Source organism: Solanum verrucosum, unplaced genomic scaffold, assembly GCF_900185275.1.
Source record: "Solanum verrucosum unplaced genomic scaffold, falcon-dt-bn FXZP01000285.1, whole genome shotgun sequence".
Taxonomy (NCBI): domain Eukaryota; kingdom Viridiplantae; phylum Streptophyta; class Magnoliopsida; order Solanales; family Solanaceae; genus Solanum; species Solanum verrucosum.
Genome location: NW_026019934.1, coordinates 1041892 through 1066390, shown reverse-complemented (window position 1 = coordinate 1066390; position 24499 = coordinate 1041892). Strand labels below are relative to the sequence as shown.

Here is a 24499-nt window from a genome sequence, read left to right as displayed (position 1 = left end):
CTAACAGAATCCAAAATCAACTCCGAGCTTTGAGGAGATTGTGAACAAGTAGAAATCATTTCGACATTTTTTCTTCATTGGAAAGAGTATAAGAGGTTGGGAAAGAAAAAATGCAAGGAAGATGAGAGAGAGAGAAATGGAAAGAGATTGTGATTTGTGGGAATGAGAATAGCTATGGCAGAGGCAAATAAAAATTGAAAAAAGAAGTACAGATACATTAATCAAATATGATAAAAGGGAAAGGATGACCTGGAGTGGCTATATATACACTTGTCATTTTATAATCATACATGTCATTTTATAATTATTTTAAATATTACGTGTCAAGTGTTTGTGATACACACACAATTGAGTAGGAAAAAATAGGTTCAAAATGTTGTGTTTCGATGGATTCAGGGGTTTAGATGGCAAAGGGATAAGTAGAAGGGTTTACAATACAAACGCATACAAGTACAAGGGTCCACCACACCATTTTGCCTTTTCTGATTACATAATTTTCCCTATTACTCTGGTATGATTCTATTCGGGTCGGGCCTAGGAAACGGGTCATAGATGACACAAGTTATCCTTAGGGTTTTAGGACCATTGTCTTCTTCGCGAACCTAAATTCTCTCATTGTCAGTTGTCGCTAACTCACTTAACCATGACTGCTCAATCTCCAGAAGAAATCCTAGCCGCTCATCTCGAACAACAGAAGATTGAAGTAATTCTCTTCCTCTCGCAACTAGACATAAAGTTCTGAAATGTTTTATTTTGAAGTTTTATAGAAATTTGACTTAATTTTATAGTTTGATTGTATCTACTGTGATTTGTGTATTGTCTGAATTTTTTTGTTTTTGCTGATCTGATTTGCTAATCTTGTTGATGTTCATTGTTATTTCTTCTTCTTGAGATGAATTGGGATCTATAAAAATATATAGAATGAGCACAAAAAATTTGATGATTCACTTTGTAGATGATCTTTTGTTAGAAAAGTTTGAATCTTTTAAGGCTGTTGTTAATAGAAATAGCTAGTTTGCTAGCTTCCACTTTTTTTTTTGCTTAATTGGTGACTCAAAACATACTTGGAGGTGAGGATGCTTACTATCAGAGCAACTCCCTTTTGTTGAGTTTGCTTTGGCAGCTATTAGTTTAGATGAGATGTTTCTTGTGTGTGGAAGAGACTAACTAGTTCGCTCCGAGCCATGATAAACAATCTCTTTTGGGGGAAAGTTTGAGTTTTTTGAGGTGACTAATAGAGTGGCTTCCTGGTGTTTTCCATTGTGATTTGCAAGGTAATTTATAGTTTAGAGACAATGTTTTTTTTTTGGTGAACTATAGACGAAAATTGCAGTTGCCTTTTGATTTCTAGCTTGTTATTGTTGTGATGGAGATCTTAAGGCAGTAACTAGGAAATTATAAAGAGGAGAGCAACAAAGGGATGCTAGATCTTCTAGCAGAAGAAACTTAATTGTTTAAATTTGCGTATGCTCATTTGACATTGACTCGCAAGTTGTAAGTCAGGCCAATCGAGTTGAAAATCGGGCAATACAAAGATGTGCAGAAATGCGCTCCTCACTGAGGTCGTCCTTTCGGGAGCAACATTGGAAAATATTTTGCTCTTTCAATGCATGTCTCAATTGGCTGACTTGACCCTTCCCCCCTACTCTCCTGATACTGGTTCCCTTCTAAGAGATATGGCCATTCTTAGCTCCTTTCCATTCCCTTGGTTTTTGGATTGTGTAAAGGGTATGCAATTCCCTCCTTTCCATCACCATAACAAAGCTCTCCCCTCTCCCTCCCTCCCGAGTCCAGTCAAAATAATTTCTCTTTTTCCCCCATCATTGCAAGCTCTTCAATTACAACTGGAATCATCCCCTGCCCCTTTCCATCCATCCAGCCTCAACCTTTTCCTTTTCCTTACAATGTCTTTTTGACTTGTTTTAGTGGGTTCAGTTGTAATTATTATCTTTTTTTAAGACAGTAAGGCGAATATCAGTTGTAGTTATCATCTGTACAATAGTTGATGTGATTAAATGTTCTTGAGTAGCTAAATTTTGCTATACTTGTTTATTTGAATCCTTACTGTACTTGCATACGAATGAGAAATTTCATGCAAGTTATTTAGACTTCCAATGTTGTAGTTGCTGCAATACTTTTAAGCATCTTCTGTTTGTTCTTTCATGAGTGAGTCAAATTGTTGAATCCTTGTTTTCCACTTTTCCATAATTATTAAGTTTGTACCTATGCCAAAGAGAACAACAGAAAAATAAAAAAGTCTTGCAGATTTTATGTGTGGCATCTAAAGACTTCATTGGTTCATTTGTGAATGTTGTAGTAGTGAACTATTGTCATTTGACTCATTTCTTGGTTTTCAGTGTAAGCTTTGGTCAGGTGAGCACTGGTTTTGGTCTTCATGTATATTCTTTAACATTTTAAACCAAGTATAATCTTCTTATGTAGTCCGAGGAGCCAATTATTGAGGATGAAGACGATGACGATTTAGATGACGATGATGAAGATGACAAAGATGAAGATGATGTTGAAGGTAAGCATACAAGCATAATTTCATTATTCTGAGCCTGACTTTGCTTCTTGAAGTGTACATTCCTTCTGAGTGAAAACAACTAATTGAATCTTTCTTTCATTTCTAATCACGGAGGCATGAATATTACATAGTTTACGTGGTTATGAGAATAATTTGCTTGTATGGTCTATCCACTTGACCTGTTTGATTCGATCAACTTCCCTTTTTGTTCAACTATATTTGTTTCCTTCCTCTTTTCCATTTGGCTCCATTGATACTTGTGATTTATTCTCCATATATTTGGGTGTTACTTTTGCATGCATAGATTAACCGAGTTGGAAATCTTATTGAACAACTAAGCGTGTTGTAACAAGTCTCAATGGGTTCCAATTCTCCTTGCGTAGGTTTCTGTCTCTCGACATCTCTATTGTTTTAAATATATGACGAATAGTAAATGCATGTTTTAACTCTCTTTCTGTGGTCCACAATGCACATAAATACTGGAATTATCAAATCACAAATTGCAGGGGGTAGTGGTAGGTCAAAACAGAGCAGGAGCGAGAAGAAGAGTCGTAAAGCTATGATCAAGCTCGGAATGAAGCCAATCCCCATGGTCAGCCGTGTCACTGTCAAAAAGAGCAAGAATGTTAGTTAATTATGTTATTGCTTTCTTGCTTTTTCTTTTCGATGTTTTCTGTTCTAGTGCTTAGCCTTTCTCCTTACATTCTCTTCCCTTGTTTCAGATTCTATTTGTCATCTCGAAACCAGATGTTTTCAAGAGCCCTGCATCAGACACATATGTTATATTTGGTGAGGCAAAGATTGAGGACTTGAGTTCTCAATTGCAGTCTCAAGCTGCTGAGCAGTTCAAGGCTCCTAATTTGAGCAATGTGATATCAAAACCAGAACCATCAACGGTGGCTCAGGACGATGAGGATGTAGATGAGACTGGTGTAGAACCCAAGGATATCGAGCTGGTAATGACTCAAGCTGATGTTTCCAGAGCAAAAGCTGTCAAAGCTCTCAAGGCTGCAAATGGTGATATTGTCTCTGCCATTATGGAGCTTACAAACTAGAAACTCTTTACTATGTAGTTTTTTTCTTTTTCCAATCTCTTGAGCTGATTATGAATATTAAAGGTTTCAGTTACTGCTTGCCCTATTCAGTTTTACCGTTCTGCTTGCTATCATTGTATACCAGAGACATGCTGAGTTATGCATACGAAAAAAAATGGAGTTGTGCTGCATTTTTCCTCACTAAGTCATATCTAAATGATACTCTGGCAAAGCCTTAGCACAGTCGGTGAATTTAGTTGGTTTTGCATCGGAAGTCCCACAGTTGTGGGGTAAAACATTTTTTGATAAAGGTGACTCGATATTTAGGATTTGAACTCGAGACATTGGTGGACCTAGCCTGTAATAGTCAATGAGACAACACAGCTATGCCTACTTTCTTCCTTTCTACTTTTGTTCACATTTGATTTTTATGTACCGACAAAGAAAAAATCATGTTATCAAATTATTTTGAAGCTTGCTAATATAACTTAAACTATATATGTTTTTTCTTTTCCTTTGTCAATTCTAATAAATGAGATTAAATAAACTAAAACATTACATTTATTACATATTACATTGTATATAGATAGCCTATGCTTTTCTCATTTATTGGTTCACCTAGAAATAAGTTGGATCATATATCAAAGTCAAGGAGGAGTCCTAGGTTGGTGTAGAGTATTCTTCAATATTGAAATAAAGTTTCACCTAAAGTGAAAGGTGAATAAAATAAATTAACAAATAAATGCTGAGATTATAAAAGAGTAAAATAGACGGCGGGTTAATAAAATAAAACAAAGGTATTTCAACCTTTCCATTTGTACGTGAGTTTTATTACAACATCCAAAAACAACTGTGGAGTCAATAAAACACCATTATAAGCAAAACTACAAAAGTTGTCTGCTTTACTCACTAAACAACAGTTGTCTTGCAGCAAGTCACTTTACTCTCTTTCAACTCCCAAGTTCCATCCCAACCCTAACCAAAAAAAGAATAAAAATATATACATATTTGTTTTGTGCCACTCTTTAGTCTCACCAAAAGAAGAAATTTTGTCTTCTTATTTTCTCCAAGAACAAGAAAAAGAAGAGGAGGAAGAAGCATGGATTCTTTGTTATGTTACTGTAGAAATGAAGAATAAGAAAAGGGAATTAGACCAACATTGTTATAAGTGTTTCCAATGGGGAAAGGAGAGGAAGAACAGCCAATACCTAGTACTGCATTGGATGCACAAAGTACAAACCAAAATGCAGAGGATAGGTGTTGTTGTAGGTTCAAAGGGTTGGTGAGTTTTAAATGTGTATTTGTATTGATGCTTGGCTTGGGAGTCTTGATTTCTGCTGTTTTCTTGTTGCCATTCTTCAAGAAGGGAGATCTGGGGGATCTGGATCTTGACAACAAGTATAAAGGTACCATTTTTATAGCTCACTGATTAGAAAAAAGTGTAAAGGTACCATCTTTCTGTGTCTTAATGGCAATATGCTCTGCTTGGGGGATCTTTCTGTGTAATTTGTTGTGTTAGATTGGTAACTATGAGTTTACAATCTGGTATTGTACCTTGTGTGAAATTTCAGGCACCTTTTTCTGGTGGCTTAGCATAAGTTTCTGGTTTACTTCAGGAAATGTTTTTCTTTGTGTTGTTGAATGAACTGATATGTTTGAGTTTTGGGTTCTTCTAGTTTGGTTAAATGAAGTGAATTTTCAATTACTGAGGCATAAATAAGAAAACTGGAAATTTATTTTCTGCTAATTTGATATGCAGTTCTAATGGAGATCATAGTTTGACTCTTGTTAAGGAATGGAATATTAGCCATGTTCCTAGTTGTATACATAGATAGCATAGTTGTGGGATTGATATCATACCTGTAGGGTCTTCTTTTTAATTCTTTCCATAGTTAGGACTATATGTATATGTATTTATACTTGTTGATTCATTGAATAACATCTCAAGAATTCTCGTTCCTTTAGTTACACGGTATCAGAGTCAAAGTCCATCCTTGTTTGGGATCCTGGTCGACACTCTAGTTGTGCCTGGGGGTGGGGTGGGGTGAGTTAAGAGTACCACATTGGTTAGGGAATAGACTGGTGGTTTGCTTATATCGATTTGGGCAATCCTCCCCTCATGAGCTAGATTTGGGGTTGAATTAGGCCCAGGTGACATATCTTTACACCTCTTAAACACTGGATAATGACATATACGTCTATGCTATTAAATTAGACATATAATTGCCTTTTTGAGTTTCACATAGGATTGGCGGTTCGTAACTTAGACATATAATTGATGAGTCTGTTATTAAAGACATATAATTAATGAGTCTGTTATTAAAACTTGTATTAAAAGTAACTTGTGTAATCTTGTACATACATTCTCACTGGTGAAATAAACAAGATAAAGAAGATAGTTCATTTCGTTGAGTGTAGCATCAGAATAGATACCTATTTTATTTATAATTTATGTCAACTAGAAAGAATGTACCTTTAATTGGAATTTAAAAAGGAATTAAGGATGTTTTCTAGCTGTTGACTGTTCTTAAAATTTGGTTTGCTCGTGCTTTATCAGCTGAAGATTAACCCTTACCGTTAAACTAAAGATGTGTTAATGTACCAAAATGTCTCTTGAATTTTGTGGTGTTAAACATGCAATGTAGAATGTTGAAATTAAAGAATAACTAAATATAGAAAATGGCTTTCTTTTTTAAATAAACTAAAGAGGAAATAAATATACGTAAATTGAAACTGAAGGAGCAGGTTATTATTCCTTATGCTGGAGGTCCAAATTAACTTCTGTTTTTTTCTCATAGCTTAGTTTTCCCACAAGTGACAATCAATGCCATCAACAACTTTGTCTGCTTGTGGCATTGAGATATGATAAAGGTCTTTTAATAATAGTCATAGAATAGAGTTTTCTCTAGGTGAATGCACTTCTCTAGGCATAGAGTAGAAGTGTTCTTGAAGAACAATGAAAAGCTTGAAACCTTGGGAGTACATGGAGTCTCCTGGTTGATGGTTTTTTTGTGACAGTGAAAATGAAGCATCTCTATGCGGGAACTGCATGTCAAGCTGGTTTTAATTACTTCGAAACTTTTGATTTGTCTCTTTTGTGAAGTGTCTGAGTAATCTGAATATCCTATTTATATTTGAAAAAAAGAATACCTACTATCACTCATATGCTCATGCAAATATTTCCAGCTTTTCACGTCAATGTGTTTTGGGTTTTCCAGGTCATGATATAGTTGCCAGTTTCATGCTTGAGAAGCCAGTTTCGTTTGTCAATGATAACATTTTGCAACTTGCAGATGATATATTTGATGAAATAAGTGTTTCCCATACTAAAGTATGTCCAATAATTCTTGTCTCCCTTATCTTTGTTATTCTTCCTTAGCTTAATTTTCTTTTGACATTTCTTCCCTCTCACACTGATCTAACAGGTGGAAATAATATCATTAGAAAATATATCTGGAACGAACATCACAGAGGTCATCTTTGCAGTTGACTCTGAAGTGAATAATGGGAGGGTTTCTCTAACTGCTCTGAGTTTAGTCCGGTCGGAATTTGAAGCTGTAATTACTGGCCAATCAGCTCTGCACTTGACAGCAACTTTGTTTGGCGATCCTTTTTCCTTTGATGTTCTGAAATTCAGAGGTGGGATTACAGTGAGCCCCAAACAGAGTGGATTCCTCATGCAGCAATTCCAGATGCTTTTCAACTTCACGTTGAACTTTTCAATTGATGAAATTCAAGATAATTTTCATGAACTAAAAAGCCAGCTCAAATCTGGATTACATCTTTCATCATATGAGGTCTGTGATTATGATTGCAGTTAGCTGCATTGACATATATATCTTTCCTCTGCTATCATTCTTCATGCCGTTGACGATATTTTTGTTTTGAAGCAAGTTCTTTGTGGTCTATCGTCCAGTTTCCAGCTCTACATTATCTGGCTTATATTACTTTCTTGACACATTTAGCTTTTAAATTTTTTATCTTGGTATGACTGATTGATTGTAGTAAGGCTTTTGTTTTTTTATTTGCTTATTTCATCTAAGTTTTTCTGTTTGTTATATATGTAAATCTCCTGGTAAAGGCGCATAATATAATCACGTGGGCTCTGCCTGCGCATGTTCGAATCTGCTGTCCACACAGTTGAGGTACTTGATTTTTCATTCTCAAAAAAAGAATATATGTATAATTCCCAACTCATGCAGGCAGTCATTTGAAAGGGATAGTTATATATCAAAATAAAAAGGTTATTTATATTATGAAACCCCTATCATATTTCTGTTCAGTTGAATGTTTTCTATGATTATCCTCTCGGTTATTCTAGAATGTATCGATCTGATGGTGCTGCCCCTTGGTAGAGTATCATTGTTAACTATTTCTTCTCCAAAAGGGGTCTATACCCTATATGACTAAGACTGTGTGAGGCATTAGATATGTTTGTGTTTGAAGCTCTGGGTTTTGTTACCAATTCAGCAAACCTCATTAGCACAAAAAGTATCATTTTTTTCTCTCAAAAAGATCCATATATATGCAGTTGTTTTATTCAAAAGGCAAAAGGTTTGGATTGTCTCATTCACTAGCAATCTGCTACTGTCCAACAAAGAACCTTTCAAACACAGATATACTTGAAACACATTTTATCTTCATCTTTACACGCACTAAATGCATTATCACCGTGATCACAACAGAGGATTTCTTGGTTTGTTTATGCTCCTGTTAGCTGCTTGCATCTTTTTGTTATTAGGTGTTTATTACTTGAAAAACAATAATCTTTCATTATTTGTTACTTAGAAGAGCATTCATTGTTGATGTAAGCATGCTGATTTCTCTTCCTTTTTCTTCTTGACAATGCAGAACTTGTATATGAGTTTGACTAATACAAGAGGGTCGACAGTGGATCCTCCCACTATTGTTCAGTGTAAAGTCCTTTTTGCAGTTGGGTTAAATCCCTCCAGTTCAAGGTTGAAGCAGTTGGCTCAGACAATTGGTTCTCATTCTGAAAACCTTGGCCTCAATAACACCGTATTTGGAAGGGTTAAACAAGTTAGCCTGTCCTCTGATTTACCGCATTCTCGAGGTGGTGATGGGGGTAGCCCCTCACCTTCTCCAGCTCCACTACCTCATCATCACCACCACTACCATCATCGTACAAACTTTGCTCCTGCAATATCACCTGCTCCAAAGGTTGGGAAAGGTGGATCTATTAGCAGGCAAGTTTCACCTATATCCGCACCAAAGCCAGCATCTGCAACAGTACTTCCACCTTCCCCTGCACCTGCACCTGCACCTGCACAACACAAGGGACATGAGGCCCAGCCTCCTTGTCATTTTGGGAGATTTCCAAGGAAGGAGAATAGTCACTCGCATATAGCTCCTGCTCGAGCACCAGTCCCTGCACCTCATAATACTCCCTCGCGGCACCAGCAAGTACACGCTCCAACTCCTACTCCACATGAAATCACTGCATCAAGTCCATTGCCCTATGTAGTATATGCTCATGTTCATCCTCCTTCAAGGAGTAATTCTGTTGCACAGCCTCCTAACAGATTTACGTCAGCTTCACCCTTGCCATTTTCCTGTGAGTGCTTTCTTGAGAATCTTGTATTTACCTCACTTGTGTTTGTAATATTTTTTTTCCTTAATGCTAAATTGATGCATTGACATATGCACTTGCAGCTTCTGAAGGAATTCTTTCATCAAATTCTGGGCTTTCCCGCTGTTCCTACTTGTACTACTTCCATAGCAGCAGGATGAGGGGAAATTATTTTTTGGTAACAAAACTTGCCTCCAGCATTGTGTAAGTTCCACGTCATTCCATCTGGGCAAAGAAACAAACTTGAGGAGTTTGCAGAGAGGAGAGCAATGCCAAAAGGGCATCTCTCATGCTTGCATGAATGCGTGTTATTGTTGTATTCTTGTAAATATTTTTATAAAGATTTAGTGTGGCGATGCAATTTTAGGTCAAAGTCACAGAGGTGACAGGCCTGTGATGACTTGCATTGGCACTGTAATGTATCATCCCTTCTTGCATAAACACAAGGAGGGGAAAACACAACCAAGAAATGTATAATAAGCTTTTTTGTTCCTAACATCTTCCTAGCCTATCATTTGTGATCTTTACTTCTTTAGTACTGAATGGCAATTTGTTTTTACTATGTCTCAGTTGTACTTGTGAAGAGTATGGTGTTTCAGGTATCATGATCTGATGGTTCACCACAAAGATAAATCTTTCATATTGTCTTTATGTATATTATCAAATGGATATTAGAAGCTAATCTAGCAAAAATACAACTCTTTTTTATTATGGTGGTGTTCGAGTCAGCTTGTGTAGTTTCAACTATTCCACCAGGACTTGACATTTTCTACTAATACAAGTATTGGATAATTGTGTTCACCAAAACTAAGATGGTGAGAGGAAATCTTCTTCAAAATATACTCAGATAAAACTATATGTAATGGATGCATACATATAGTTGAATCCATATACATAGGCCAACAAACTTTCTTGATTTTTGGGATCAAATTTATTTACAATTTCAACAACATATAATCAAATGTCTCAAAGAACATACAATTCTCTGATCTTTATATTTTAAATGATGAATACATACAATAATTAGGCCTTACTCCCAAATTATTTGGGTTGGCATTTTAAACAATAAGAATGTAACAAGAGAGAGATATCAACTTCTGCAGAGAAGTAGTAAAAACAAGAAAACTTATCTTCTCAATAAAGGGTGTGGAAAGGATGGCAAATTTGCCCATCTCTTTGCCATTCATACTAATATCTATCTATATTCTACCTTGAGTACTTTGGCTGGTAATTTACACTTGTTGAAAAAACATGTGGAATTCTTCTCATAAATCAAACTTCTCTTCAGAACTCACAAGAAGATCCCAATCTTTGCTTTGACAAACACATGCAGTTTTTTCCCTCAAATGCCTCTGGCAAAAGCTTCTCGAAAACCTCTAAGAACAAGCTCCATTGTTCACTACTCATTTCACCAAAAGAAATCCCTTCACCATCATTCTTGTAATTTTTTGTACCAAAGCTCATACTCCTCAACATAGCACTAGTTCTCTGACTATCACTATCGTTGATATTGTCCTCCTTACCACCATCATCGTCTATTAAGGTATCTGAACCGCGAAATTTGTTGTTTAGGTAATCACATTCTTCTTCATAATGATACACTGATGGATTAGCTATTGTACTCATAGACCTAACAGACGAAAACCTTGGAATTTTCGGTGGCTTAGCTGTTATAGCAGAGCCTTGCAAGATTTCATCAGCTTCCTCATCTTCTTGATATGAGTCATCTCCATCTTCATAATCAAACTGGAAAACTCCAACACTTCTTTCTTTCTCTTCACAGATACTTTGATCATCCTCTTTTATTTTACTCTCTATGTTAACCTTGGCACTGAAACATATCTTTTCTAATGCACTCCTTTCTTCCTGTCCTCCATAACATTTTCGGGTCATCATCTCTCCGATTTGAGCTAGACAAAGCCCTGAAGTAGCAGCTTGCTTCAAAAGAATGGTGCACACTACAAGAATCCGAATGGATGATTCCCTGATAGAAGGGAGTTCATTTCTCAGTAAATCTGCATCCTTAAAAGGATCAAGACCACATATATACTCCATTTCAGACTCCGAAAATGGAATGGAAGCTTGAGGCCAATGCAGCCATTCAAAGTATGGATCATCAAGTGATTCTGGCAAGCAAAGTCCATGATCTATAGGTACAAGTTCAGCACAATCAACAGCATAGCTTTCTTTCCCATGCTTCACCAGGATATTTCCAGCATGCCTGTCGAGATTGAGAAGACGTATATCCAAAATCCCAACACGATGAATTGAAGCCACTGAAAAGCCTGAAGAACCTAAGTCTCCTGCATCATAATCATGTTCCATAAACCGTTGAAGAGAGGCAATTTTATAAGTTGAAGTAGGGATCAATTGTGAATCGTTTATATTGAAGGTAACATGAGAAAATTTGACTAATGTTGTTGGAGGAACACCAGCAAATCCATCATGGTCAAGAAGATAAGCAGCAGATTCCCGGACACCAGTTTCACCTATCTTGATGGAACGTTTCATGCCCGGTTGGCCTAGCATCCGACCTGCAAATCCTTTCGGATTATTCAAAGCTAAAGGTTCCTCATCAGCAGGTTTTGCCACAGCTACTGCATTACCATTAGTCGCCCGAAAAAGGTAAGCACCACCAAGTCCACTTGCCAGTAACTCAGGTTTGACTCCAGAAGCCATAGCAATAGCAACCTCAACTACTAAAGCATGCACTTTAGGAGCGCGATGACCACCAATGATTTCAACTCTCGGATTACTGTCAATATCTTCTTCCGTTCTCGTGGAGAGGGATAAACAAGGTGTGGAAAAGCTCTTTTGGATGTTGGAGATCTCAAAGGGAACATGATGTAGAGAATGTGTAAGGCTTGTTTGGCTTGATTCAAGAATGTTGTTGTAATCGAGCTGAGAAAACGATGGAATCTTACACCTTGGAGGTCTAACGAATTGCTTGAACCCGTGATTTTGCGGATTGATAGCTACAGCCATCTTGTTGAATCTCATTCAAGTAAAAACAACAGCAACAATAAAAGTGCATGCTAAAGGGAGCTTCTTTAATGTGTGAATCCTTAGAGAATTATTCTTCCTTGGGTAGAACATCCTTCACATTGTCTGAAAAATGAAACAACAAGTCTACTTTATCTGGATATATTTTGGCTATAATCTCTCTATAACAACGACATTTATCTAGATATATTTTGACTACTACTATGAAATGTTGTTATAGAGAACATAGGTATAACATAACATGAAAATTGGTTCCAAAGACGTTATAATGAAATGTTATTATACACAATGACTATTATCGAGAGGTCTTAAGCAAATCCAGAAACCATTACAATATAAACCCCACTATACAAAACAAATGCAGCATTTTGAGGATCATTCATCTCAGAAAAAGTAACTTTCTTTCTGCAATTGACAATCTCACAACACTATATATATTTTTGATTGTGAATTCTTAAAAGAAAATGTAAGCAAATATGAAGACTTACATCAAATTTGCGTAAAGGAGGCTGCAAAAGTCAAATAACCACATTGGTATCTCTGAACCCTGTGAAATTTCTCGCGAATTATGTACTAAGAACAAACATATATACAGAAAACTAGCAATATGGTTGAGAAATTGAAAATGTCCAGCATTTGACATACCATCCTGTTGGTTCCCTCGCTCCTCCGCTTAATAGTCGCCACAATTGACTACAAAAACAACAACAAGTAGAACATTAATTTTGTTCCAACAACACTTAAAAATTCTACCATTTCCCTCATTCTATCCCAAAAAGAATCACATTTGAAGTAAGAGGATCATAGTATCTAGTTTCACCTATATGAATTCGATAACATTTGTATCTCCAAGTATTTAGAAAATCATAACCAATGAAAAGGTAGTAATTTCCCTCTTTATGTATCAATCATAGCCCTCTACAAAATGAAAGCCTCCCATCTATTCCACCCCTCCACAATGGTGGATCTACGATGGAAGTTACACGCTCAACATAATTCAATAACTCGGACACTGATCCTATAAATTTGTATATATAATTTGTCCAAAACTTGTTAAGCAAAAAAGGTATTCGGTCCATAACTCATAAACTTAAAATCCTGAATCCCCTTGACAGTAATAAACATGTTATATGCCAATGATACAACGACAAGTCCCAATCTTCTCATAAAAATCAAGAAAATTTACAATCTAATCAGATTTCTTATCAAATTCTTTACGAAAACTGACATTAATAACAAGAAAAAATTACCCCGAATACTGGTGAGGCATTCAGGGAGACGAACAACAACGGCTGAGCGTGAGAGAGACAGAGAGAAACAAAAATTCCTTTTACTGGAAAGTTATTGAGAGACAAAGGCCCCCCTTCTTCTCTGTCTGTTTTTTTTTTTACTTTTTTTTTTCTTTGTTTTTTTCCCCAACAGTCTGGGGGAGTTGTCTCTTTTACCAATTCTCTCTTACCGTTAAGACGGTTAGAATGACTTCCTCTCGTTTCGCGTCTTTTTCTCTAACCATTTTTTAATAAATTATGTGAAGAATATCCTATTTTATAATTCATTATATTTATCACGATAAATTAAAAAAAAATGAATATAAAGGACCAAATCATGTATGCATTGTAATTGTAAAGATTGGAGTATGTGTGTTGGTGAAAATGAGAAGTGTCAAAGTCCCTTGCATAAAATTTTGATAACAGTATAGTTTGTCGGTTGCATAGTAATAATCCAATAAGTAATAAAATATGACTTCTTTTTATTTTGTTTACATTAAATTTTTTTACGTCTACTGTTGCAACAATATTTAATATTTGCAATTTGTGATGTTGCAATTTTACTTTAAGAGTTTAATTGACAAACAATTTGAAACACTTGTGACTAATATTACAATTTTCCTTCAAAAATTGAATTCTAATTAGTTGTAAGTTATCTGTTATGTGTTAGAAGTAAAGACATGTGTAAAAATAATTACTTAGTAATTATTGTTTAGCAAAAAATCAAAAGTTAAGCGAACCGGAGATTAATTTACTACTCCAGTCTCCTTAAACGAAAAACCGGACGGTTTAAGTGAACCGGAAAATCTAATAAAAGGAAGAGATTTTCCCCAATTTGCAGTAAAGCCCCTTTTTTTCGTCACTAGGCTTATTTCACTCTTCTCTCTTCTAGCAAACCCTCCTTCCCCTATCGTCAATTCCCTAAATTGCCCTCATCGGCGCCGTTTCTCGCCTGCTAATCTCGCCGGCGATGAAGTAGGATCTCTCCTCAGTTACTCGAAGGCGAGCAGGTTTATTGTTATCTCTATTTCTTGTTTCCTTCTGTTTCTTCGTCTTGTAACCCTATCTTGTATAGCACAAGCTGATAATTTAGGTTTAAGGAGATATATAAAGACTATTTTTGGTCCTTCAAAACGCAGCTACACATTCTGGTATTGCTTAATTAACATTTTACATCGCCTTCATCAGATTTGTTTGGTTTGTCTCTTGTTTATCTCCTTCATCTTTTGGGTTTACAGTCTCTGTCGGTGCTTGCTTGCTCTGCTTTTGGGTTGATCTCGAGTTGTGTTTCTTCGTTTAATCGAATTTATTTCTTTTCTGTGCAATTTGGCCTCTTCGGATGTATGTGTATTTGCTTGAACTGAATTTGGGGCTTTTTGGTTCTTTTGGGAATTTGTAATTTTAAGGTTCTTGGGCCTAAAGCCACTGCTTTAGTGCCTTTAGGGTTGAGCTACCCTAGGTTTTGGGCACAAGAGACTTGCTTATTTCAAGTAGTATTCTTATATGTTTGAACAAATTGAACATTCAAATGGACTTACCTACCTTGAAAAGCAACTCATTCTACATGTATGTTTCTTCCAACTTAAAAAATTGATTTTTTGGTGATTTTGAGCTGTGTAAATTCTGACTATTTTGGTGAATTGTACTCTTTATCAAGGTTATTGAATTTCTTAAGAATTTTGTAAGGTTGTAACATCCATAAGGAGAGTAAGTTGAGGGTTCCTTGCTTAAAGCATGGATTTGCTTTGTTGTTTGCAGTTTCTTCTTGACTTATACGAATTGTTCCAGTGGATTTTTCTAGCTTGTTTAGAAGGGTCTTTGGTAAGAAATATCTTTATCTGTTTTGCCTAAACTTCTCAATGATTTCAACTCGTAGTCTTCTAAGAATTGATTGGCGGTGGCATCAATTTTGTTCTTTGCTCAATTCACGTCTTTTACCATATGGAGTTTTAAATGATATTATGATTTTGTATCCCCTAAAATCAGTTGCAGTTAGGAAGAAACAACATACTCTGTCTCATGGATAACATGTTCTGGCTTATTTATATGTTTGTTAAAATCTTGGTAGTTAGAATCATTGATTTGATAGTGTGGACGTTGAATGTTCAGACTTATTAATGCCATTGGAAAGTACCATATGCCAATTGTTTGTCAGAAAAGATGTGTTGCATACCATTGCACGGCTCTCAGCAGAAGCTTTGTGTTGTGATATGTCATTCTGCCATCCTTCTAGAAAGGAAGTTATATTAATGCCTCTTCAAAGAAATAGTTACTATAAGCTTAAAAATTTAAATTGGTTCTTCCATTGGTTTGTTAAATATTTTGACATATGTTAATATAGATTGAAGTTACTTGCTTCTAGTGAATTTGACACTCTTCTCATTTTAGGTTTTGACTGCCTCTATGTGGTTATTTTTCCTGTTCAAATCCTGTGTGTTCCTGTCTCATTTATTTATAGGATGTTGCTCGCTGGTGGTCATCTAAATAACTGCTGTTGTGCATAGAGACCATTTCATAACTCATTGATAGCTTCCGTGGGGATTGAAGAGGTACTGATGGCTGGTCTGATGACCGGTGACCCCTCAACACATCATGAAGCTTATGAGGGTGGCAGTTTTAGGGCTTCTCAAGAAAGACCAGATGAGAATGGTGGTCGTTGGTATCTCTCCAGGAAGGAAATTGAAGAGAACTCCCCATCGCGACTCAATGGTATAGATTTGAAGAAAGAGACTTATCTACGCAAGTCATATTGTACCTTCCTACAAGATTTGGGCATGCGACTTAAAGTGTAAGTCCTTATTTTTGAGTTGGATACCTTTTTTGTGTTATTTCGTGATTGTTTCGTAGTCTTTTCTCTTAGAAGGTGCAACAATATTTCATGCATGGATAGAATTGCTAACGCATGACTTGGTATGATCTATACTTCTTTTGTTTGTTTGTTGATAAGGATTGACTTGGAGGGAGTTTTGGGTAGGGCGTGAAAGCAGATTAAATAGTTTTTAAGTATCTTTTAGCTTATTTTGGGGTTTTGGGAAGGTAGTGTGTACGCAGACCCTGCCCTTACCTTGGGAGGTTAAGAGATTGTTTTCGATGGACCCTCGGCTCAGGGAGAAATATAATAAAGCAGTTTGGGAAAAAGAAATAACATAAGTGAAGAAACCATGACATTATACTAAAGATAGCACGACAAAGCATTCTGAAAAGGAATAGTATCTACAACAAAATAGTACTATAGTCTAAGAACAAGAAAGTTCTGCAAATATATTATTTATATTTATAAAAAATCAATTTATTTAATCACTTTAGAACTAAAAATGGATTGAGACATAAATTAATTTGTATTTGGATCCATTTAAAAATAAAGATCTTGTTGTAATCAGCTCGTAAATAGTGTAAACAAATCAAAGGATGTTTTAGTCATTTTAACACAAAATGTTTATCAATGCATTTCTACCAAGCATATCAACAGCTTATTTAGTTTTCAGCACTTCTACCGGAACATGTAACTGCTTATTTATAAAACCGGCTCCAACACTTGAATAATTATTTTTAACACTTTGTGATTAAAAGCTACTTAGTTCAGCTAAGCCAAACAGGCTCTTGGTATTATCTGCATTGCAGTTCTGCCTTACTATTGCACTGTTAATCTAAGGTTACTCTAGGAGGTACTAAGGTTCATGTAGGCTGTAGCAACATCTGTGAATCTACATTAGATGTCTCTTTAGTATGAGCAGTGCATTCAATCCCTTTTGTGATGCCCTCTCATCCTATTCTTATCTTTAATATTTGTTGAACATAGTTATTGCTTTTTTAAAATAGACCATAGTCGTCAGTCAAACACATAATAGAAAGTGTGCTCGGGCTTTCTTGCAGGGGGTTTTAAGGCGTAAATAAAAGAATTAAAATAGATATGTAAAGGAAGAAAAGTAACTTTTAACACAAACAACAATTTTCTGTACAAATGAATTGGAAAAACTACAGTTAAGTGAAATATCTGAAGTGAAAATCATGTCAATAAGGGTCAATAATTTTCATTTAAATGCAACAATGCAATATTGTTAAATATGCAAAAAAGTGTACTATGTGAATCTGGGAAGATTCTCATATCCCCTAATTAGATAATTAGGAGATTTTGTAGGAACGTAGCTTTTGCCTTTATTTTCTTTCCATATTTGTATTTCTCATATCCTCAATGCATGCTACCTGCACTTCTAGCGAGTTTGGTCATTTTTAATCTTGTCTAATCTAGTGTGGCCGCACATTCACCGTAGCATCCACATCTCTGCAACACTTATCTTGTGGATATGTTAGATTTTACCATATGTTCTGACAAAATTAGTCATGACTATATTTGTGGCAAGCTAGGAGCATACAATATGTATGCTCCACAGCTTGAGGGAGTGTGTTAAAATGCCCCAAAAACCCAAACTATGTAAAATATGAAAAGATACCCATATCCCTATAATTAGGTAATTAGGAAGTTCTGTAGGAATGTGATTATTGTCTTTATTTTCTTATCCATATTTTGTATGTCTTTCAAATGTTCTTTAATTCCAATAACTTGTGGGAATAATCAAGCAAACCATTTCCAGAATTCTTCCCTTCTTTTCTTGAATCCCATGATAATTTTAAAAGATGTTAGTAACTATTGTATAAAAAAGATGTTGGTAACTATTCTTAATAGTAAATTTCTATCCCTATTCCAAATCGTTAAGATAATATTCATGAAGTTTCCTATAAGGTTAGTGTATCACTTTGCCAATATTTATTATCTATTATTCTCCTCTTTACGGTAGAGCGACAATAAGTACATGGGCGATGGGGTGCACACCTAGTCCTTTGAGTGTCTGCATTAAAACATCAATCAAGTGAAGTGAAGGGCCCAGCCGAGTTAGCTTTTAGTTTAAATACCTCTTGAGAGAGCCTATTACAATAGTTGATGGATACTTTGACCTTGTTACATCACTATATCTACTTGCTTTTACAATCACAGATATCGACACTGATCTTACTTCCAACTAAACCTAGACTTTCTCCTGTCATCCTCTAAAAAAAGAAAGAAAAGAAAACTACAAGTGTCTGCGTATGATCTAGTTAGTTCTAGGGAATCTAAAAAAATACTGTTTTTTCATAAATTGCGACCAAGGTAATAATAATGCCCTTCCATATTGCTTTTCATGTAACTTTTCTTGAACCAGCTGAATTGTTGAAGAGCATTCCATCCTACCTGTTGAGTTTATTTTTCTTGGGGCCTTGCCATACCTACTTGTTGCACACACAATGTATCATGACTGCTGTAATCTACAGCAGAATCTTATTTCTCAATTCTTTTCCTGAGAAGAGCAAACAAGCAACAGCCAGCTTGGGTACTAAAGCTAATTTCAAGGAGAGTTTCAAGATGAGATCAAATTTTCCCTTTTGTTTGTTCCTTGTTTTGTCGGAAGTTCTATGATATCTTGATTGAACAGTATTAGAAGTAACAGTCAATCATTCAGCTTCACCTTGTAGGAATACAACATTACCAGTTTATTTTAAACTGTAGAAAAAGTTTCAACTCTTCGATGGTTTGTATGCCTAGATTTCCCTATTCAGTTCTTAGGTCTAGCTCAGATCATGACTAGAGCTTTATCTTGACGTGAAAATAAAGTTTTCTGTATTCTTCAGAAAGTCTTCTGGGTGTGGTCTTAATTAAATCCTGATTTTTTTTGGAAATTATGAAAGAAAGACAAAACATATAGCTATGAAATCGTTCATGTAGGTTAATCTATTAATCTCTTGTTGGAAAGAGAAATAAATAGTCCAAAGAGCACAGGAACTATCTCAAGTGACTATTTAATAGCTATTAACAACTCAATAGTCAGGAACTCGGGATTATGCTGGAAGCCCCTCATACAAGTAGTATAGAAGATGCCCTTAGGCAAAAGAGGTGCTATTGAGAAATTGGCCAGCCTGAGTTGTAGTTTGTGTTTTGTAAAAGAAACACAATGAAAGTGGGTTTATTTCACTGTTAAAACACTCATTCTTGTGTTTCTGCATGACCTAGAGTGAATTCATGTTCCAGGCTTTGCTGCATCATTATTACCTTTTTTTGAAAACCGAGAAATTTCCCCTGGCTTGTATGGATGGTTTGGAGCTCTATGAATAATGGTCTTGCTCCTCTATTCTTCTTCACTTAAATACCAGCCTTTTTCTTATGAATGGGTTCATACCCGTGACGTGCGCTTAAACCCCACCTCAAGTGTTGCACTCTTGCCTCTAGCTAGAGACCCCAGGCAATAGTATTTCCATTTTGTAACTGTAGGGGAATTGTGGTACTATTTAGTTTACTATAGTGGGTCCTGAGGTAGATTTCAATGCTAGAAACAATCTACCATTTTGCGTCTTCTTCAATTGTTTGCTCTAAGAGCGGAATCCTAGGCTGCACACCACACATACCATGATATGTTTTGGAGGTTTTGATGGAACCCCTGGTTTTTTATGCTTATGAGTTTTACTTCTATTGCAAATATTTCAAAATGGGACTGTTAAGAAAAGTTGAAGCTGAATTTTCTTCAGCGACTTCAAGTCTCATCCTGTTCCTTTGCTGATATACATTATTTTATTATATTAGTTAAGATATTTGGATTATTATACAGAAGTTTATAGTATTGGCAGTTTTTCTTATAAGAACTCCCATTTTTTACGCTTTCTCAGACTTGTCATAAATGCAGAATCATACCTTATTTCCCTTGAATATGAATTAACCATTATCATACATGGTTCAATTGTCCGGTGCTTGCAGGCCTCAGGTAACAATTGCCACGGCAATTATATTTTGTCATCGATTCTTTCTCCGGCAATCTCATTCAAGGAATGATAGGAGGGTAAGTAGCTTTCTGTTTCAGTTTTACCATCTATTGCATCTATAGTTGCTTGACCTTTTTTTTATATATTTGTTAAATGAAAGAGTGACTGCATAACATATATTCTAATATTGTGTAGTGAATAATGGTGTCGTACTCCATGTAATATAAGGCAATGCTTCTTCTGCCTGCCTCTACCTCACCTGAAACCATTCATAGCCAACCTCTCACATCTCCGCACTAGTGCATCCGTGCATCTCCTCTTCACACGGCCGAACAATCTCTACCTCGCCTCCCGTATTGTGCTCTCCTCAAAGGCTTCTCTCACCTGTCCCAGATATCTTCATTTTAATCTTATCTCTTGTAGAATGCCCACACATCCATCTCAACATTCTCATTCCACTGGATATGCGATTTTTTAATGAACTAGTTTGTTGAGCTTCAAATCAGCAACCTTCAAGCATTCAAGTAGTGTTCAACATAGAGGGGCACCGACTTCTGATTCTCAAGATAGATACCTTTCATTTGACTAGGTCAAATTTGCAATACCTACTAAAAATATAGTTGGACCCTAGATCACCACACCTATAAGCATTTTTTCATGAGTATTAAGCGCAGGATTCCAATTATGTTGTAGGGAGAAGCAGTTTAAAATGATGAATTACTTTTTCAAATTTGTGAAGTCTGTGAAGAACAATTTCAGTTAGATGTCTTGGTTCTATATGATACTAAGAGAACTTTGATAATCGCACCTTAATTGAAGGATCATAGAATGATAGGCAACAGTTCAAGAAATTTTCGCAGCAATAAGAAACTTGGAAGGCGAAGGGAAGGAAGAGTGGAGGAAAATATATTTCTCATCTTACCTCTATAGCTGGTTGCAGCGTCTTAGTTGGTTGGTCTCTTGTCTATGGTTGTTTCTGATGAAAAATGGAAGTTTGATTCACTGTTAGTGATAAGATTCTCAAATTTTCCTTGGACTTCATGTTCTATTTTATAATGGTTTTTTTTTCTCTAGTGAAATCCCGTAGGTGTATTTTACTGTGCTTGGGTTGGTTAGTTTTTCTATGTGGCTTTCTCAAGCTCCCTTCTCGTGAGGAATCCCTGGATTGTTTACTGCCCCAACTGGTAGTGCCAAGATGTGGCAAGACATTATTTGGAATATTTCCTGAAAGCTAGTTCAGCAGCATATTTTAGCTGGAATTCTTGTCTTGTTCAACCTAAAATAATGGTGTAGTTGCAGTGCCTGGATAATGTGTCTAGTATGCCATTGGACAAGAAAAAAATCATAGTCCCATCTAATCATATGTCTAGTATGCCACTGGACAATTTTTCGTTCCTCTGGAAGGAGTTTGCCTGTCTTTGATAGTGCATTTTCATGAATATTTGTTGGTTTGACTGGTATTTGAAGTAATAATCTTGTACTAGCTGGGGAAGGAAAATTTGTATTACTAGTAAATACTGGACTTCCACTTGTCAGTTAAAAGAAAAGGAAAATAATGGACATCTTCACGGGTAATTGTACTAACTAGCTAAAGTTTGGAACTCACTGATTTTCTGCCCAACTTCCATACCCTTTGCAGACCGTTGCCACAGTATGCATGTTCCTAGCAGGAAAGGTTGAAGAAACTCCTCGTCCCCTGAAAGATGTTATACTTGTTTCTTATGAGATCATTCATAAAAAGGATGCTGCAGCTATTCAGAGGATCAAGCAAAAGGTATTGCTCATTGGCCTGGTGGTTGTGCTCTGTACGTACCTATTAATTCCATGTTCTAATTTTAGGTCCTCTTTTGGATTTTTTTGCCCTAATAATTTGCTTCATCATGCTTATATCTGAAAATTTTTGCTTGTATGGCCAGTTGACGGTTGTTCAGTTTGGTGTTAAAATGGTTCCCCTGGTACCTTGAATCATTTCCAGGGTCTTAGTATTACATAGTAAAAGAATTTGAAAATTTTGCAACTTATGCAGGAAGTGTATGAACAACAAAAAGAACTAATTTTGTCCGGAGAGAGGGTTGTTCTTGCAACTCTTGCTTTTGATCTTAATGTACATCATCCATATAAACCCCTTGTTGAGGCAATAAAGAAATTCAAGGTTGCTCAAAATGCCCTAGCTCAAGTTGCATGGAACTTTGTGAATGATGGGTAATGTATTTTTCTTCTATTTAATTTTTGTATGGTACCAATTGATGGTCACACTTATCTCTAGTTGACGTGGGAGAGCCGCGTGCAGGCTTCGGACATCCTTATGCTTGCAATTTAAGCCCCATCACATTGCAGCAGGGGCCATTTTCCTTGCAGCCAAGTTTCTCAAAGTAAAGCTCCCATCTGATGGCGAGAAGGTTTGGTGGCAGGAGTTTGATGTTACCCCACGCCAACTGGAGGGTTGGTGTCTTGCCTTGGATATGTATACTTTATGAAATTTGTGGTATTGGATAAACCCAGTCTGGTTTACTTTCAAGGATTGCCACATCAGTACATGGAAATGTTCTGAAATGAGCCTTTTGATTATTTTTTTCTAATTGAGGACTAAATTTTGATTGGGCGGGAGGGAGTCTTGAGTACAGTCAGTCATGCAATAGATCTTCTCTATCTTACTTGTATTATTTACCCTTGCAGAGGTGAGCAATCAAATGCTAGAATTGTATGAGCAAAATAGAGTACCACCTCAGGCTAGTGAAGCAGAAGGAAGTGCTGGTGGAAATCAAAGGCCTTCTGGAAAATCTTCAGCCGCACAAGAAGAGCATGGTGCAAATAACAGCAACTCCCTGGGTGGAGGTGCTAATACAAATGCAGGAAGCTCCAATCCTGCATCCTCTAGGGAAACTCCTGATCAACCGTATGCTGATAATCACAGTGGCCTTACAAGGACAGCTCAAAATAGCAATAATGACTATGGAAGTGCTGAACATAACTTTTCAGACGGTATTGGGGATGGTGAGATGAATGATAGACAGACCCATGAAAGAGAGCAGGTGTCTTATCAGGGTAGTACAGCAGAGGTACAAAGTAGATCAAGGTATGGTTCTGAGAGCAACACTGAAGATGATCAGGAAGGGAACACTAGGAAAACTGAACCAAGGCATAAAGGGGAATCAAAGGAAAAGTACCATGGTAGAGCCCTGGAGAACATGGATGGTGCAGTTGGCCAGTCACCACAAGAAGTTAGAAAGATAGATAAAGACAAGGTCAAAGCAGCTGTCGAGAACAAGGTCAAGGCAGCATTGGAGAAACGCAGGAAGTCTCAAGGGGATGTAACCAAGAAAACTGATGTTATGGATGACGATGATCTCATTGAGAGAGAATTGGAGGATGGAATAGAACTGTCAGCTGGGAACGAGAAAAACAAGCGGGAAAGAAAGGAAAGCTGGTCTAAGCCTTCAAACAGGCCAGAGCATGAGAACACATATCACACAAAGCTTCAAGATGAGGCTGGGGATGGACATCACCAAGGGTCAAAGTGGAAGTCTTCACGCGGAGAAGAGCTTGACTACGTCGAAGAAGGGGAACTGGAACCATATGATGATGCTGACAAGGGTTATCGGTCACCAAAGTCAAACAGTAGGAAGAGAAAGGCAAGTAGCCCCTCAGACAAATCGATGGAGGGAAAGCGACATGAGTATTTTCCAGATGATAGAAACAGGCCCGGGAGGCTTGATTATTCTGAGAGGGACCACAAAAGGCACATGCAGGAAAATCATGCTTGAGACGTCTTTTATGCTTGCAGCAGCAGGCTAGCTAGTTCTGTTGAACATGCTGGACATTCCGCTCTGAGGAGTGAGTTTATTTAAGGCTGGCACAGCTATATCCTAAAAATTTTGCCACAACTTCAATTGGTAAACGAGCAACTATTTATAGAACGAAACTGTATAACTATTCTCCGGATGATTTTGAACTGCTACCATATTCAGCTCTCATCATATTTCTGTTTTTGATTACTCAAATATGTTTGTGCAATTTGTAAGAACGGATTCTTTGTAACTGTCCAAGTTGTTAGTGGCCTCCGAAATGTTGTCCATTTTTTTCTTGTACATTTAATGGATGAGTTGTCCCTTTTGCCAGTTGCCACTACTGACTTTGCTGTGTGCCTGAATTATATTTCTGCCTACTTGGTGAATCATTTAGGTCCTTGATTTTTCCCATTTCTGTTTATTGAAAACTGAATTATGATCATTGAATATGTATACAGGATATATTCAGTCTAGGTATAGTAATTCTTTAGATCATTTATGGA

The 24499-nt window shown here is 36.5% G+C and overlaps 3 protein-coding genes and 1 pseudogene across 6 annotated transcripts; 3 read left to right on the top strand and 1 right to left on the bottom strand.

The window, feature by feature from the left end:
• Nucleotides 1-524: 524 nt before the first annotated feature.
• On the top strand, nucleotides 525-3661 carry LOC125834619 (nascent polypeptide-associated complex subunit alpha-like protein 1). The gene is made up of 4 exons (XM_049513753.1): nucleotides 525-703; nucleotides 2443-2527; nucleotides 3034-3152; nucleotides 3250-3661. Exons 1-4 carry the CDS (start codon nucleotides 644-646, stop codon nucleotides 3580-3582), a joined length of 597 nt encoding a protein of 198 aa, XP_049369710.1. The 5' UTR covers nucleotides 525-643; the 3' UTR covers nucleotides 3583-3661.
• Nucleotides 3662-4457: 796 nt separating this feature from the next.
• On the top strand, nucleotides 4458-9495 carry LOC125834352 (uncharacterized; annotated as a pseudogene). Its single transcript, XR_007443347.1, has 5 exons — nucleotides 4458-4967; nucleotides 6780-6892; nucleotides 6987-7358; nucleotides 8413-9136; nucleotides 9235-9495. The product of XR_007443347.1 is annotated as an uncharacterized LOC125834352 (transcript).
• A 650-nt stretch (nucleotides 9496-10145) lies between these two features.
• Nucleotides 10146-13580, bottom strand: LOC125835044 (phosphatidylinositol 4-kinase gamma 8-like). The gene is made up of 4 exons (XM_049514188.1): nucleotides 13405-13580; nucleotides 12800-12847; nucleotides 12643-12701; nucleotides 10146-12259 (listed from the first exon to the last, which is right to left on the bottom strand). Exon 4 carries the CDS (start codon nucleotides 12149-12151, stop codon nucleotides 10436-10438), a length of 1716 nt encoding a protein of 571 aa, XP_049370145.1. The 5' UTR covers nucleotides 12152-12259; nucleotides 12643-12701; nucleotides 12800-12847; nucleotides 13405-13580; the 3' UTR covers nucleotides 10146-10435.
• A 681-nt stretch (nucleotides 13581-14261) lies between these two features.
• Nucleotides 14262-24291, top strand: LOC125835023 (cyclin-T1-4-like). 3 transcript variants are annotated; one of them, XM_049514166.1, is made up of 7 exons: nucleotides 14262-14432; nucleotides 15881-16210; nucleotides 20204-20285; nucleotides 21848-21982; nucleotides 22235-22410; nucleotides 22499-22650; nucleotides 22885-24291. In XM_049514166.1, exons 2-7 carry the CDS (start codon nucleotides 15978-15980, stop codon nucleotides 23970-23972), a joined length of 1866 nt encoding a protein of 621 aa, XP_049370123.1. In that variant the 5' UTR covers nucleotides 14262-14432; nucleotides 15881-15977; the 3' UTR covers nucleotides 23973-24291. The 3 variants fall into 3 exon arrangements, with proteins under 3 accessions (XP_049370123.1, XP_049370126.1, XP_049370131.1); XM_049514169.1 differs by having other exon boundaries at nucleotides 14272-14432; nucleotides 15929-16210; XM_049514174.1 differs by lacking the exon at nucleotides 14262-14432 and adding an exon at nucleotides 14557-14573 and having other exon boundaries at nucleotides 15927-16210.
• The last annotated feature ends 208 nt before the right edge of the window (nucleotides 24292-24499 follow it).